This window comes from Electrophorus electricus, chromosome 4 (genome assembly GCF_013358815.1).
Source record: "Electrophorus electricus isolate fEleEle1 chromosome 4, fEleEle1.pri, whole genome shotgun sequence".
Classification (NCBI taxonomy): domain Eukaryota; kingdom Metazoa; phylum Chordata; class Actinopteri; order Gymnotiformes; family Gymnotidae; genus Electrophorus; species Electrophorus electricus.
In genome coordinates, this window is record NC_049538.1 from 6,576,477 (window position 1) to 6,592,979 (window position 16,503).

At 44.1% G+C, this 16,503-nt stretch overlaps 2 protein-coding genes across 6 annotated transcripts; one reads left to right on the top strand and one right to left on the bottom strand.

The window, feature by feature from the left end:
* Positions 1 to 382: 382 nt before the first annotated feature.
* On the top strand, positions 383 to 5,388 carry cdca7b (cell division cycle associated 7b). Its single transcript, XM_027001415.2, has 10 exons — positions 383 to 449; positions 1,362 to 1,490; positions 1,640 to 1,771; positions 1,862 to 2,254; positions 2,342 to 2,404; positions 3,002 to 3,169; positions 3,505 to 3,651; positions 3,946 to 4,095; positions 4,194 to 4,330; positions 4,657 to 5,388. The coding sequence occupies exons 1-10, from the start codon at positions 432 to 434 to the stop codon at positions 4,676 to 4,678; spliced, it is 1,359 nt and encodes a 452-aa protein (XP_026857216.2). The 5' UTR covers positions 383 to 431; the 3' UTR covers positions 4,679 to 5,388.
* Positions 5,389 to 7,566: 2,178 nt separating this feature from the next.
* On the bottom strand, positions 7,567 to 15,947 carry sp4 (sp4 transcription factor). Of its 5 annotated transcripts, none has more exons than XM_035525226.1 (6): positions 15,860 to 15,947; positions 13,665 to 13,750; positions 11,599 to 13,081; positions 10,650 to 10,854; positions 10,114 to 10,313; positions 7,567 to 9,999 (listed from the first exon to the last, which is right to left on the bottom strand). In XM_035525226.1, exons 2-6 carry the CDS (start codon positions 13,731 to 13,733, stop codon positions 9,752 to 9,754), a joined length of 2,205 nt encoding a protein of 734 aa, XP_035381119.1. In that variant the 5' UTR covers positions 13,734 to 13,750; positions 15,860 to 15,947; the 3' UTR covers positions 7,567 to 9,751. The 5 variants fall into 5 exon arrangements, with proteins under 5 accessions (XP_035381119.1, XP_035381117.1, XP_026857204.2 ...); XM_035525224.1 differs by lacking the exon at positions 15,860 to 15,947 and adding an exon at positions 14,352 to 14,667; XM_027001403.2 differs by lacking the exon at positions 15,860 to 15,947 and adding an exon at positions 14,103 to 14,667.
* Positions 15,948 to 16,503: the final 556 nt, after the last annotated feature.

Below are 16,503 nucleotides of genomic sequence, written 5' to 3' on the forward strand. Positions count from 1 at the left end.
GCGTGTAATATTTCCCGCGAAACTACAAAGGAGTAAGCCGTGGACTGTTCCATGTTGAATATTACCATATGAAGGGGTCGGAGTTTATTTGAGTGTTTGAAACTCTGCTTTATATTGTTGTAAAAATAAATGTTTCGCCCTTAGCTTTTATTTTTTGCTTCGTATTTGTGGAGGTAATGTATGTAGTAATTTGGATCAATATTCCTCCAGCAGCTCCATGAGTCCATGACCGTACACTCACCCATACTTTTTTTTACAACAAGAACATGTGCTCGTGTTGATTTTTAAACTAAGCTATTCATTGTTGTTATGTTGGGCTTTTAATATAGTTGTCTATCTACTTCAGCGTCTTAGAAATTTGGGTTACCTGTATTCAGGTATACAGAAATTCGTTTTTTATTTTTCTTTATATTTTTATTCTTTAAGACAACATGTCCACATCAATGGAGGTAAGAAAAAAATAAATAAAGATTAAGTGCTTTTGTAGCATGCTAGTCAGGCTAAATATGTGATCTTTTGAGTGTTTTCAATGCAAATTACGTTAAACAGCGTGGCCTGTTTGATAGGCAGGTATCCCAATCTTGCATAACCTAGATACATTTAAATAAACATTTTTAAATAGTTTTTTTAGTTGTAAAGCTTACTCACCCACGCGCAAAGTCTGAGCAAGTGTTAACCAGACAAGATAAAGTCAGTAGCGTTAGCTAGTTAGCTAACTAACGCTAGCTAAATTTATAGAAAGTAAACTGACTGGTTTGTTATGTTAGCTATCCTATCCAACCTAGCTGCCTTGTAATTGCACAACCAGCTATTTTTAACCCAACAAGTATTTTCCAAATAAATTTTAAGATTAGGTCTGTTAATGGGCCATAGAGCCAACTTTATACAACTTTACTTTTGTAGTTGTATTGTACAGTGTGGCTGTGTTGCATAGAAACCTTGTTTCTTAACGTTAACGGATCCTTTGCATGTGTTCAATTAGGGTTTGGTCTGTACTAGTTGACAGATTGCTGAGATGGAGTACAACAGCCCGTTTTCCGTTTGCGTTCCCATTGCTGAGTTTTAGCCCATACAGTGAAATAAGTATCGTTTTAAAAAATGTTTATTGACTTACTGGTTTTCAGATTTTCATTTTAAACAAAGTAGGGCGTGACGTTTTTTTCCACTTTGTCATATGCAGGTTTGGTCCCCATTGTTAAAATAGGGTATATAAGGGTAGAAGGATGGCATCCGAATAAAATAAGAGTATTGCTGCAAGTATTGTTTTTTTTAATGAGTCTTTTAGTTGAAGTGTGTGAAATGGAGCTGAAGCAGAACCTTGTTTAGGCATTGGTCAGGTATAACTATTGTCACATTTTCAGAAAGCCCTGGCGGATATATTTGAATGTCCCAGTGATAATGAAGAGTTTCTTGGCTTTGGAGTGGATTCACCAGAGGGCTTCTCAGAGGAGAGCCGAGACAGCCTCCACTCAAGGACCTCCTGGAAGCCTGTGAGAGGATCTTTTTGTTTGTTTGTTGCACCCCTTTTAAAAACAACATTAAACCAGTGATACGTAAATAGAGCACGTGTTTGAGTGCTAAGAAATACATCAGACTGCCATTGTTTGGGTTGTATAATAACAATGTCTCTTTGTTCTAGGTTCTCCGCTTTAGGTCTAAATTTATTACAGATGAGTTGGCTCATATCTTCATGGACTCAGACAGTGAAGGAGAGTTTGAAGGCTTTAGTAAGACAGACAGCTCTCTACACGGCACCTGGATGAGTCCTATGGTAAGTGACGAGCAGAATTCTTCTTCTTTTGCTTTTGAAATGCATATTTTGTACTGTGCCTTGTAATTAAATCTCCTTGTGCACTGGTAGGTTTTGGAGTCTGAAGAAGACAGTGATGACATTGGGTTCTACTCCAACGACGATGGCGACAACCCGACCTCACAAAGGAGGCAGAGTTCGGGATTGTGCGTTGCGTTCCGGTTTCCTATTAGAGCAAGCTCCGCCCATCAAAGGCACATTGCAAAGAAATCCTCAGAGGTGGCCAAGTTGAGGGTTGCTCCAGTCAGAAGTCAGCCCACGACGGGGAGACCCAGAAAGAGGAGAGGAAGCCAGGCAGACCCACCTGTGGACTTGAAAATGGGAAGAACCCAGAAAAGCTCTGGAGTGTGTAGTGATGAGTCAGAGGAAGGGAGTGAGCTAACTGAGGCAGAGATACAAATACTGAACAAAAGAGCTAAAAACATCCAGGAGAACAAAGCTATGGTATATAATTTCCTGACGTATATAGTGAAATTAATATCCCCAAAACATTGAAGGTGTTACTAAAGGTGTGTGTGTGTGTGTGTGTAGCTCGCAAAGCTATTTGCAGACCTGAACTCCTCACCTGAGTTGTCCTCAAAGGCCACGCCCACAGTAAGTGATATCTTCTGCTTGTCCTTTGTCTCCCAACTCATTCTGACCGACTGGCGGTACCCTGGAGGGAAGGAATCATTATTATAAAGCTGCAAAACCACAAAGCTTTGCTTCAAGATTGATCCTTCCATTTATGATTTGGGCCTTGGTTGCCTGTTGGCTTGTTTTGAAGAAGTAATGCCACAAGTATGTGTACTGAATGGCTTTATTTTGGTAGAAAGCTTACATTTTGTATGCTGCTACTTTGTACTGAAACAAACAAGAATCATGCATATTGTAGTGTGTCTTGGAAAACATGGGCAGTATAGTTGATAATTGCAAAATATTGCTCAACAATATTGCTCAACAATCCAGAAAAATACTGGATTGAATTGTAGAAGAATGTCATGGTTCTTCTTTGGGGGGGAAAAAACAGACTTTGGAATAGTAGCTCCGCTTAATGTTCAAGTAACTGGACACTGCTCAATTAGCAGGAGTTTAAACTGATTCATGACTGACTCCGTTTGGCGTACCATGTACGTATGCTAACTGTACATTAACCCATTTCTGAAGCTTTTATTATTGTCCATGACTCTAATAATCATACTTTCACAACAGAAGAAGAGGAAGGCAAACACCATGCAAAAGCCCATGTCACAGAGCGAGAGGCGGAACCCCAGCCGCAAGGCCCGCCCCCCGGAGCATTTTGGGCGGGAAGAGGAGCCAGTCACCTCCTCTAAGCCCAAAGGGAGGAACATTGAAGTAGACCTCAAAAAGCTGATGGAGGTGAACAGCACATACACAGAGTGCCTTCACGAACGCTGCCTGGTTTGCAGGTTCTTTAAAAGTTCCCTGGTTGCAGATAAAGTCTTACAGCAGAAGTGGTTTTATAGGGACATGCTTCAAGGCTTCGGCCTAATGTGGGTTGGTTTTGTTTGTTTTTCTCCATGACTGCCCCTGAGTATCTGATGTGGTGGTGGTGGAGTTTTTAGGAATCAATTGGAAGTTTATTTTATATATGTTTTTTTAGTTAGTTTGGTTATTCCAGAGTTGAAAAAAATAGGGCTGGCCATGTACTTCACTTTTTAGTCATCTTTGGTTCTTTAATCTAATTTGCACAGGTGGACAAGAGCAGACAAAGTGAGGGCAGGTACAGACACAGGAAAACCAGAAAGCGCATGAACGTGCGAATGCCTGAAGACATTACAGAGGAAGAGCTGGACAACGTGGCCGACCGCGCCAAAGACAAGATTCTTGATAAAGATAATGTGAGTTCTGGAGTCAGGGCTGCAGGAGCTGCCCTGCACTGTGTTACAAGTGCCCTGAATGTAGAAAAAAAGCTTAATCTCAATATAGCAGAGTATAAGTTTAAAAATTGTTTTAAAAATTAGTTAAAACATTTCTATTGTTAGTGATAAACAGTAGATGAACAAATTTCTATTTGAATAGATCTAATACTGATTTCACATTTTATTCATATGTGAATTATTTACACATTGTGATAGAGTGAAAAGAACTGAACTATATATTAAAAAGTGTTCTTTAAATAACATGTTCCTCAGGGCAGCACGTGCCACCAGTGCAGACAGAAAACTTTGGACACCAAGACAGAGTGCAGGAGTGTCTACTGCCAGGGGCTCAAAGGGCAGTTCTGTGGGCCCTGCCTTCGCAATCGCTACGGCGAGGATGTTCGCACTGCCCTGCTGGACCCTGTGAGATTAGGTTTCCCCTTTTGTGTGTGTCGGGGGGAGGGGTGGGGTATGAAGGGTATGATTTGCTATCTAATGATTTGCTGTGTCTGTGCATGTAGACGTGGAAGTGTCCAATCTGTCGAGGCGTGTGTAACTGTAGCCTGTGCCGGAAGCGAGACGGCCGCTGCGCTACGGGGGCCATTACCCACTTGGCCAAGTACTACGGCTATGATAGCGTGAAAGAGTACCTAGAGAGGTGTGTGGGTTTCGTTCATATTAGTGATTTTGGCTTTATTATTACTAATTAACTCGTTTGTTTAACTTTACTCCTTTCGTTACTAATAGGAATTAAGTTAGTTAAGAAGAACCATAAAAGCATATTGCTTTCCTTTGGGCGTTCGCCTTTTTTACATCAAACAAGATGTTGTTGAGATGCAGAGAGAGAAGCAGCCAATCATCACGCGCCATTAACGAAATGTCTGCGCCCGTATTGCTCTGCGTGATGCATAGATAATAGATATTAAAGTGCATTTTGGGCATAATTGACAGTAACGCTTGTTATTGTATTTCTGCCTTCTGCAGCCTACAGGAGAACCCCGAGTGAAACGGGACTAGTGTGGGTGCGATGATCGCAGGCGTTTTGTTTGGCGGCCTGTCGTGACGCTCAGACTCGGGATGTTGAGTGGCAGGCTTGTTGATTCCGTGGGCCGTATCCTTAAGCCTGACCAGGTAAAGATGGACAGCAGTGCAACTTCTTCTGTTACATCCTGCTGTCATCATGTGGTCAAACCTTCTCACGCCGCAGATTTTTAAGAGAGTATTTAGTTGAGTACGTGGTTAGGTAAAATCGTTTAATCCTCTTAATCAACGATTTAAAGTGTTAAATGCAACTGTACCCGTTTACGTAGATTACTTTCTTAGAGCTCCCTGCACCATACGGTTGACAAACATTTAAAAGTGCCACACATGCTGAAGTGTAAATGATAGATTAATAGACTTTCTCAACTTGTTTTATTAAAAAAAAAAAAGAAATCTATTGAAAGAGCTTTTACCAGTTTTACATTTTAGCATTTATGTTGTGTGGGTTTTTTGTTTGTTTGTTGTTTTTTTTTCCCCTCCTTTGAGGCTTGAATTTTTACAACAGAATTGTGACCCAACTTGTATTTGGAAGTGAGACTTGTCTATATGCACTAATGCAAACGGTTTTGTTAAAACATTTTGGCTCTTTACTCTGGCACGTAAAAGCCACAGCTGCTGCTCAAGTTTAAAGTGCAGTTCAATCGTATACTTCAGCGCTTTTTTTATTTTATTTTTTTAAATTTTTTTTAAGACAAATCATTTGTGAGGTACAAAGGCAGTTATGTAGAAATAGCTCATTTGATGACAAATTTGAATTACAGAAAAGAAAAAAGGTGATAGTCTGTTATTTTTTGGTCCATTACTAAACTAAGACTAAACAGTGAGTATGCTACATTTTCAAATAGTAATGCAGAACTTCTACAAGTAAAACTTTGACTTTAGAGTTTACAGTAAACAGAAAAGGTCGTTCATTGTCTGAACTCGGGTGACTCATTTTAACTGTATTTTCCAAGTATTTGACAAGGAAAATATATTTAACCTATGTTTAATCTTTGAAAAAGATTAAAACTAAAAAAAAAGAAATTTTATTTGTAATTAATGTAAAATCTAAATTTTACTTGTAATAAATGGCCTTGATTTGTCTTGCTCATTCTTAAAATCTTTTTTTGATGCCTTTTTAAAAATCATCTTAGGAAAATTAGCAACCGTTGGACTGCACTTAATGACCTGATGTGCTGATTTAACTTTTATAAATGCGATGCATTTCCGTTGGTGGCCCTTGTCAGAGCAGCATTAGCGAGAAGGGGCTTAACCGCCTGACAAGGAAGCTGGAGCCAACAAGCAAGGGCTCTGCCCCTGAATGAAGAAGAAAACCTGCAGGGCTCCCAAGGCAAAAGGGCAATTCATCCTCGTTCTTGTGCAAACTTTACATCTTCAGCTAAAGCACATGTGTGTGGAGTCTGTCTGTGCCAATTCCACATTTCTCCACCTATCTGGTCACATGTCATGGGAGGTCAGCGGTGAAGGAGTGATGCTCTCAAAGGTGTGAAGTGGTGCCAGCTCTAGCCAGCTGTTTGTGAGGACTTCCTCTGTCTTCTTACTCAGTTCTGTGTATTAAGGCTGAGTCTCTACACTGGTGCTGTCAGAAGAAACACTGCCGTTTGTCCAAACCTCCACCCCGCCGCCTCCATAAGCAGTCTCCGTCATGGTATTCTTGCTATTCTGCAGCGTCCTGCACTTATTTGGACTTTATTTGTTTTTGTGGTTAAATCCAAATAGAATAGTTATGTAGCTGTTTGAGTATAAATGCCACTGTAAGAGTTAACTGAGTTGTGTTTTCGTTTATGAAGTGTTTGGTCTTTCTTCATGTAATACTTATTTCAAGGACCTGAAGTTCTAGTGAAGCACAGAGTATTTCCCTCTCACATTTTAGTAACTCTCTTACTAGTTTGTGTTTTGCATCATAAGCAGCCCATATTAATTAAGCAGTCTCCATAAAGGGTCTGAGGGTGTAAATTATACCCACAGAAAATGAGTGAGAAGTGTCAGATGAAAGGAGACTTAGAAACATTTTTTTTTTTTTTTTTTTTTTTAAACTTTCAATCTTCTGATACACAAGCTGTTGCTTAGATGGATTCTTCCTGTCAGTGGAATGTTATGGTTTTGGAGCCATCAATCAAACTGAGAAAACAAAAGCCTCACACACCCAGTCCTTCCTCTCTACATGGATCAATCTCTTCAGAGGAGAGCTGCTCGTCACGTCTCTTCTGTGATTATCCCGTGCAGGCGTCTGGCACTATACCCTTATGAAGGCACGGTAACCAATCCTGTGATTCCCATGTCTAAATAATCGTATATTTACGAAGCTTGGGTAGTGGTGCGGTCAATGATGTCTGGAATCTGTAAAACAAATTTCAAATCAGAATTGAGTTTGTCTACAGGTTTGCGTCAGTCTGTTGACATCCAACTGTTAGTACACAGTGTATAACAAACAAATGACACTAAACAAATTGTTCCTGTTCTTTTAAACTGGGCAAACATGTTCTTTAGCCTGTAAAACAAACAAACCTACCAGATGATGGCGCTGTTGCAGTGCCAACTAAATGCTTATTGGGAGTGTCACTGCAGTTGAGTTTATAGCACAGCTTAGGATAAGTGGAAAGATTTAGGTTTAGGACTTAAAATTAAGCTTACACAAAGTAAAATATTTTGTAAAACTAAACAAACACTGGTCCATGCCCGAGTTTGCAATGGGTAGCTCAAGGTCAAAGTCTACTCTTTAATCAGACTTATCAAAGCTAGTGGGCCACCAAGATTTGACATGAGGTCAGAGCTGCAGACATGTTAAACGGTCATTTGTGGCACAGTAAGAAGAGGGATGAAGTAACAAATAAGGTGATATGTACATGCATATTATATTTAAGACAGGTTTATTCACTTTTAATTTCAAGTGTTATGCAGGCAAAGATTTTTTTCTTTTTTTTCCAATTTTTTTTTTTTACCCATTAACATAACACGTTTGTACAAAGTTATCTTAAAAATATCAATAAACTGCAGCCTTTAAGGCTAACCTGGCAGAAAAAAACATTATCAAATGTCATGAAGACAAACAAACATTTTTAGAAAAAGATTTACAAATGAGATGTCACTAGAAAATATCAAAGAAAAATTGGTTGTCACACAAAATATTACCAAAAACATCTAAATTGTTTGGTATCAACCATTCATTTAAATTTTTTTTTTTACTTATTTTTCTTTCTTCTGAAACATGTTATGTGTGAGAAAAAAATTCATATAAATAAAAAAGCTATGGTTATACTTATAAAAGGAGCACAAGTAGAAATAATTACTATAGCAGAAAGAAATCATGCTGCACATAATCTCGGGCTCGACAGCGTACAATACACATCAGCAGTCTGAAAAGGCAAAATATTGAAATAAGGATAAATAATAAATTAGCGATGTACAGTCTGTTAACAGAAAGAGCTGAGAAGGGGTAGAGGGATTTTTTAAAAAAAGAAACAGGAAGTTGAAAAACAAACAAACATTCACAAAATCTCCACAAATAAAAGAAAATGCAACCAATACACTCAGAACACCAAACTGAGCTATGTGGACCAAAACTCCACCACCGCAAAGGAAGAAGCAAGTGGCCCCAGCTCTGCACAAGGGCAGGGGAGCATGGGAGTTGAAGTTTTTGTGGGGGAAGGAGGAGGGACTGGGACTGAGCGGAAAAGGGAGAAGGAATTAGGAGATGAGTGGGAAACACGCAGAAGTCAGAAAGTTTGATACTTACTGAAACTCAGAAACCTCAACTCCAAGAGGGATTAAAAAGAGAAGATAGGAAAACCAAATGGAGAGAAAAGGCTGTACCCAACTTGTCCTAACTGGCCACAGTGTTCACTACTGTATAAAAGAAAGGACGTGGTCAACTGTGTGCAACTGTACACAAATTCTTCGTACAATGTGGTCAGAGACCCTCCCCCACCCCAATCCACTCACGCATTATAGAGTGGTACTGCAGTCTGTGTTAAGGCATTGTAGTACAGTTCATATGACTTTGAGACACAAAAGACCTTTCTGGCTGTTTTTCATCACTTAAAGAAATCTAATCTGCCCCTTACTAATGTAAACATGGTTTCACAAGGATTGTCTTTATAGTATTGCTTTCATTTAACGTAGCAAGTCTTAGAAAGCTAGATTGTTTTCCCCTGTATTTTTTACCCCGCACAGAAATCTTATTTTCAATGTCAACCGGTTTTTCATAGGAATGCATTGGGTTTTTTTTTTTTATTATTTTATAAACCTTTAGATTTCATATGTGCTTATATATATATATTTTTTAAAACGACCCTTTTAACGCATCTTCCCGTTTCCCCACTGTTTGATCATACGGTCAATTTGACAGCGCTCAAGCTCTGCATAAAAAGGTGGCATGCCCAAGGGCGCGACCCCGAGCGGCTCTGTGCCTCCACGGGGAGTGATGGTCAGAGCGGTACGCCAGTCCTCCCGCGGTACAGTTAGATGGCGAACAGCTCAGGTCCACACCCAGGCCACATTCCAGTGCCTTTGCCACAGACCACTGCTGACCTCAGAGATAGGACCCGAGGTTTGCCTACTCTTACGCCAACACAACGTCGCACCACCTCCCCAGCCCTGACAACAAGGAATAAACTGTATAATCAATCAATAATCAATCTGACAGAAAGATATACAATTTTGTGCATAGAAACAGATTCTTTTTTAATCCTAAAGAAAGACTCTTCATAGTGGATTTTCGTACTGGGAACAGCAGATCCCCCTCCCCCCTTGTGCTACTGTAAATAAGACATACTCCATTTCACTTCCAATAGTTATTGTATGCCTCTTAAAAACCAATGGTAATTCCATACTCTTTAGACTCTTTAGATTTTGTATTATATTATTCAATAGTTTTACATTTTCATATGAAAAATCAGTTGCGCTCGAACAGCTGTCCATTTTCATTATAGAAAAAAAAAAAAAAGCAAAAAAAAAAGCACCCCCCCCCCCCCCCCCAAAAAAACAACAAAACCAACATATAATATGGTGCTTTTTGCAGGGGGAGCCAGAGGCAAGGCTACTCAAACTCATCCTCTAGGTTGTTAGACGTGGTGGGCATGGCCGGGTTGGAATCCTGGGAGAGCGACGCCACGGTAACAATTCTCGGGGAGCCCAGGGCCTCCTCCACGTCGTCCTCCATGTCCTCCGTGGTGAGGATGGCCAGCGATGCGCCCCCTTTCTTCTGGTGCGTTTTGATGTGCTTCGACAGGTGGTCGCTTCTCATGAACCTTTTGGAACATTCCATACACTCGAACCTCTTCTCGCCTGATTAACAACAAGAGCTTAGACTTAATAGACAGTGAGCAAATGCAGTACGGTTGCTCTGGGTTTCTGTGTGTACGTGTGTGTGTGTGTGTGTGTGCGCACGCTCGCGTGTACCTGTGTGCGTCCGGCGGTGCCGCTGTAGCTCATCACTCCTGGTGAAGCGCTTCCCGCAGAAGATCCAGTTGCAGACGAAGGGCCTCTCGCCCGTGTGCCAGCGCAGGTGAGCCCTCAGGTGGGACGTCTTGCCGTACACCTTTCCACAGCCCTCCATGTGACACACGTGCTGCTTCTTCTTCGATGGGTCACTGTTGTTCCTGTGCCGACAGACCGGGACCACGAAGCAAGAGGGAGTGTGATGGATTAGACAAACACGAATCCTAAAGTCACACTTTGCCCAAACGTTCAATGACCATGTGTAAACACAAGTAAGGATTGCTCAGCAAAACAATATGAGCTAAACATTCCACAAGTTCTCCCTCTTCCTCACAGTAATGCTCTCGCTCTGGGTGGAAGCCTTTTCTGTTAACAGGACTCTCGCTACTCTAAATTTTGAAGATTACAAAACTTCCCACCAAACCAGTTTCAGTGCACAGAAAATAAACTAAATGCACCTCCCCCACCCCACAGGACCAGGACACTGCGTCACACACCTCCCCTCGCCATCCCTGCAGTTCGGACAGGAGCAGGCTACCCTGCGAAGCCTTTTGCCAGGCTGGCCCTCCTGCTCTGAGGGGCTCTGTGCGGGGCCCATCTGCTCGGGGCTAACTGTGTTCAGCGTCGCATTGGTCAGGTTGCTCACCGTGACCGTCACGGGGGCTGGCTGAACCTTGACCCCTTCCTGACCTTGCTGTTGACCTGCGGAGGGAGAAGGAAGCATTGAGGGCCTGTTTGTGAGTACGGACCATGAGGTGACTGGGAACGCTTCTGACGCGGCCAAAAAGAACATAAGCAAGACACTTCCTCGGAATTTTAAAGCAGTACTGGAGTCAGTAATGAAAGTGAAGAGAGCGCAAACACAGGGCAGGCTATTTGGGAACAGACAGCATTCACTTCCATTATGGCTAAAAGGCCAGTTCAGTCCTCCTACTTCACTGTCCGCCCAGCACAAGTTTAGTCGTGCTATGGCGAGGCAGACCAGGACTGAAGTGCTCTCAGAGGGTCACACTGACCCACACGCTCGCTTACAGCCTTAGAGCCAGCGCCATCTTGATCACAATTCGTTGTCAAAAAGGGTCAGTAAAAGGCACTTTTCATGTACCGCTAACTGTATCCCACTCAGGGGTTTTTATAAAATACAACATTCCCAGTCACACTACAGTGGACCAAGTGCCTTCCACAATACTAGTGCTCACATCCGTAGTTATAAATAAATAAAAGGGAGAAATAGTGAAACTCTGGAGTGATTCCTAATAACAGCACGGCGGAAAAATGTATTAGTCTGCTATTAATTATACTGATGTATAACTATGCACCAAACCTCTCACTAAGTCATTTCCTTTCGATGCGTAGTCTAATGCATTTCACTAGCCTGAAGAATGTTTATACAGAGTTCACTAAGCATTCCAGAGCTCAAGCAGGAAGATTTTAGCAGTGTTTTACCTTGCACGCCTGTGATGGTGAGTGGCACTCCCTGCACACCGGTGGCACCCAGGCCTGTTATGTTTACGGTCTGCACGCCCGTGCCGGAGGTGAGCTGGGCCGTGTTGAGTGTGATGGGGGCGCCCCCTAGAGTGATGGGGGCGATCTGCGCGAACGCGCCGCCGCTGCCGGCATTGGATGCCACCGGGGCGAGCGTGAGCTGCTGGGGCACGCCGGCATTCTGCACCTGCACCGTCTGCCAGCTGATCTGTCCGGTGGGCGTGAGCGCAGGCGCCCGGATCAGCACCTGCGCCGGGTTCTGGAAGGCCTGCAGCTGGACACTGCCTTGGACAGGCTGCAGGGTCTGGCCCGGCTGGAGCTGGATGGAGCCCTGAACCAGCTGGGGCTGCTGCTGCGATTGGGACTGCTGGATCTGGATCTGCTGCAGCACCGGGTGGCCCACGATGTGGAACTGCTGCACCTGGGTGGGCTGCTGCTGGTCAGGCGCCGCCTGCAGGCCGTTGGCCTGAGATGCGCCCTGGGCGTCCGCTTCGCCCGCCTGCCCGCGCACGTCCTTCTCCACGTCCGCCGCGACCAAAGACGACGGACCGTCGGTGGAAGGCGCGCCCGTGGAGTCCCCGCCCCCCGCCGTGCTGGTGGAGTCTGCACCGCTCACTGGGCCTGTGACGGTGGTCGCTATAAGCTGGCTGCCATTGGTGACACTACTGTCACCTGACTGCACCAACTGCACCGATCCTCCGCCCGTGGCCACGTTGTTGATGACAGGCAGGGCTAGGGTCACGCCGCCGATGTTTATGGGTAGCGTAGTCACCACAGGGGCCTGGGTGCCTTGGATGGTCTGCAGCTGAAGAGGGAAGGATGGGCGGATCTGCAGCGGTATGGTCTGACCCGTCACGTTCTGGGTGACGATGTTGGCAGAGGCCGCCCTTGGGGGCGTGGCCAGGATGGCTTGGTTGTTCCCAGCTGGAATGAGCTGGATCTGCTCCGGCTGGACGCTTAAGGCTGCGGGGTTGCCCGGGTTTATCTGGATCTGCTGACCGTCGGCAGTCTGTATGTGCGGAATCACCTGATACTGGATGCCCCCTGTCGAGTTTGGCATGTTCTGAACCTGGATGATCTGAAACTGTTGCTGCTGCTGCTGCTGCCCGACGGTTGCGCTGTTCGCCGCCACCGATTTGACCTTTCGCCCGGGCGTGCTGTCCACGGAGACCACACTGGCACCCGTAGCCGTGCCGGACACCTGCACGCCGTCTTTGGTGGCGGCCGCAGCGTTAACGGCGGGAGCCGCGATGAGCTGCCAGCCGTTCCCCGTGAACTGTGCAGGCAGCAGCTCCAGCTGCTGGGGGGCGTTCTGCAGCTGCACCAGGCCCTGGCTGGGGTCGATGAGGATCTGCTGCGGTGCGCCTGTCTGGCCCTCCCCACCCACGCCACCTATTTTACTGCATGTGGCCGCGAGCAGCGCGAGAGGCGATGGCTGCGCGTCCTGTTAGAGCACACACACGCAAACACACAGAAATGAGAGAGAGAGAGAGAGAGAGAGAGAAAGCGCTGTCAGTGTCAGATGTGGGCGGGGTCACAGGAAGAGTGGGTGGGTGTGTGAACCACAATTTCTCCATTTCCCGAAGAGGGGCGAGAGAAATGCGCACGTTGTTTTAAAACTGGGTCGTAACAATGCTAAGGGGTGAACTGAGATAGAACTGACATAAACAATTATGCATCGTTATATTCAGAAAGATGATGTAATCATAGCGCGTCAACTGTTATGCATTAGTTATTATATATGTCTCAAAACAATAAAACCTAGTTACCCAGTAAATGCATTTAAAAATAAACTGTCCGATTATCAAAATTAAAGCAGCAAGGCTTAAAGCAAATAAACAATCGAGTAGACAGTTAGCTGACTTGACTTATAGGGGTTATTGAAGTAGAGAATGCTAGTGTTTGGTAAGGCTGCTAGTTAGCTTAGTTAGCTAAGCTACCATGCAATCAGGAAGTGTTTGAAGTACAATGCTTTATGGACGGCGCCAAGTTACGGGGCCAACTTTAACGGCAGCTAACTGAAGTACCTGTAATCCAGACGTTTTCCCTTTACTGCCCCTTTCGCCTCCACCTGATTTGCCCCCATCTGTCGCCATGGCTTCTCTCTTTTGATCTGCAAAAGTGAAATCATTTTCTCGGTCAGAAAGGCAGGCAGTCTGTCTTAAGGAGACAAGCGTTACGACTACACAACGCGCCAATAGAATAACGCAAGAAGAAAGACTTCGCCTAACGTGACCTGCTACTGATACTTAAATAACTGGCCAAATTAACTAACTAAAGTGGCGCAAACAGTCCTTACAGGAGGGCTGTCCTTCGCAGGCATTGCACAACCAAAAGTGATTAGCGCAAATAAATAAAAGGGCACCGATTCTTACAAAGCCATTCTCAATCCAAAAACTGGGGTGACAGGTTGTCGATGCGTGGGGAGAGAGGGGTGGAGACGATATGGGAGGGAGGGTACCTACCACTCATCCCGCATTAATAAAACCGGAGAGGAGTTGTTAAAGGAAAAAAAAAGGCCGGACGCTGTGGAGGCAGAGGCAGGCAGAAGCCCGGAGAAGGACGGCCTATTTTTTCCACGAATGGCTACTGCCAGGCTGTGGCGTAGCTCCGCCGACCGCCCCGGCGGAGAGACCCACCCGCCAGCAAGGGCGGCGCCCAGGAGCCGCACGCGTGAAACAACGGGAGCGGAGAAGCGTCTCTGGCCGCGTTACCTTCAAAACCCGTCGTGCGCGCGTTTCACGAAGGCCGACTCGTGAAATGTTTGTCCAGAACAAACGGATCTCCGACGAAACGCGTCCAAATCCAAGTTAACGCGCTGTCTGTGCGAGGGCCCACCCACTTCCATTTAAATATCAAGTGAACGCCAATTTTTTTTGCTCCGCTCTGTTTGTATCGCCGCTCGTTTGTCTCGTATGGAGTTATTCCCACAGTTTACTCATGTTGTGTGTCCCGCGTTCATTTTTAGATATTATAAATGTTCACTTTTTCGTGCACAATTGCATTTGCGCTTTAGTAACCTGCTATGGCTTTTGTGGGCGGATGCTCCCCGCCCACATATTCAGATTGAATCGTAACCGTCTGCGGCCGAAATATTGCATGGGAATTGTAGTTGTCAAGGTTTCGAAAGGCAGCGCGTACAAGTTGAAGATGGACTACAAGTCCCATGTAGCACAGCGTTAAGATACGTGAAAAAAAATGTAGACAGTCTTATCATGCTCGGTTGAAGGGAATGAAGAAGGGCGGTTACTAGTGCTGTGTGGGGGTTGGGCAAATGGAAACGGGTGGGGAAAAAACGCACTTCTTACCCATGACAGAGTTGCATTCTTACGCGCTTGTTACTACGGCCTACCTGGGATATTAATCGGTTTGTGCTGCAGATGAGTTATTGTGTTAAAATGCACCTGTGTGCTTTTTAATGTTGTCGCCCATTGCGCACTGAAACGCGCATTGTTGTCAATAGTTTACTGTTCCTAGTAAATATAACATTAGGTGTCACAGGGCGGCCGCACACATACAGTAAAGCTGCAAGCTATTTCGCTTATAACATTAGGTGTCACAGCTATTTCGCTTATCTGGCTAACTATCCGTGTCGAGTATTGGGCATGTGCTCAAGAGAAGTAGCTGGTTGGGCTGCAGGAGAACCAAGGACAGCCAACCACCATGGCAACTCCCGTAGCCTTTTTGGCGCAACTAGGCTATTTATGATAGGCTTGTAGGCTACTGTAAATAAAAATGGTGAAATCGCTGAAACTGCGTTTCACTGACAAAATACATAAATGTGGTAAGGATGACAATATCATGTCAGGGTTCATTTGCAAAATGGTTCCGAGAATTTGACTAACTTTCTTTATAACGCAAATGCCCCCCTGGCGGTCATGAAATCCACTGCATTTTGGTGATAGGTAAGTTCTTCACGCTGATAAATAGTGAAACATTTGGCGGATGTTGCTCTTTTAAGGTGATTTTGATATAGTATCAAAATGATGATGTAGAAAAAGTACCTTATTATTTGTCCATATTCATGAGACTGTAAAACGTAACTCATTCTGTTAGTTAAGCACTAGCAACTGAGTCCCCCTCTTTAATGCAGTACTTAGCGACTTCGTAAATGCAGCATCTAACTTATTAACTTCTACATGTATTTTCTACAAACGCTGGTTCATTGCTTGTCCACAAGGGAGCAGTATATGATTTGAAAATGTATAATATCATTTCTCACCCTTACAGACTGCCAGCAGCGATTACCTCTCAAAATACGTCCGTTGAAAAGCACTCAAACCTGAGAAAGTATCTGTGTTTGACAGCCATCGTTTCGAGGCTGGTAAGTGGGTAATTTAGGAACGGCTAAAATAGAAGACCTACGCAGGCTATCCAGTGTCATTGCAGGCAAAATGCGAATCACTTAAAGACTTCGTGAAGGTAATAGTAACATTTGCACAAGATACTTCTTTTGTACTCATGATCATGAAGACACCTGATTAACATGAATTATACAAAAGCATAAAATTCACTTTAATCATTTTTGCCTTTGAACATGATTCTATTGCATTTCATTATAAAAAGAACAAGAATTTAGCCAGGGACAAAGTGTTTCATAATGTCCCAGAAGACATGAATTCATCGACCCCACAGGTAGTCTAACAAAACTAAGTGATAGACAGGCAGACAGACAGACAGACAGACAGTCCGTCCGTCCGTCCGTCCCTATTGGTGGAACAGCTTTACCTCAGTAAACACTTCCTGAATGTGATGGGCACTTTTATGAATGTGTGTGCGTGCATGTGATGTTGTGACAATATACATCATTGTTGTAAGCTTCTATTAAGTATGTTAAAGAACTGGCATGCTCCCTAACTTCCTCAA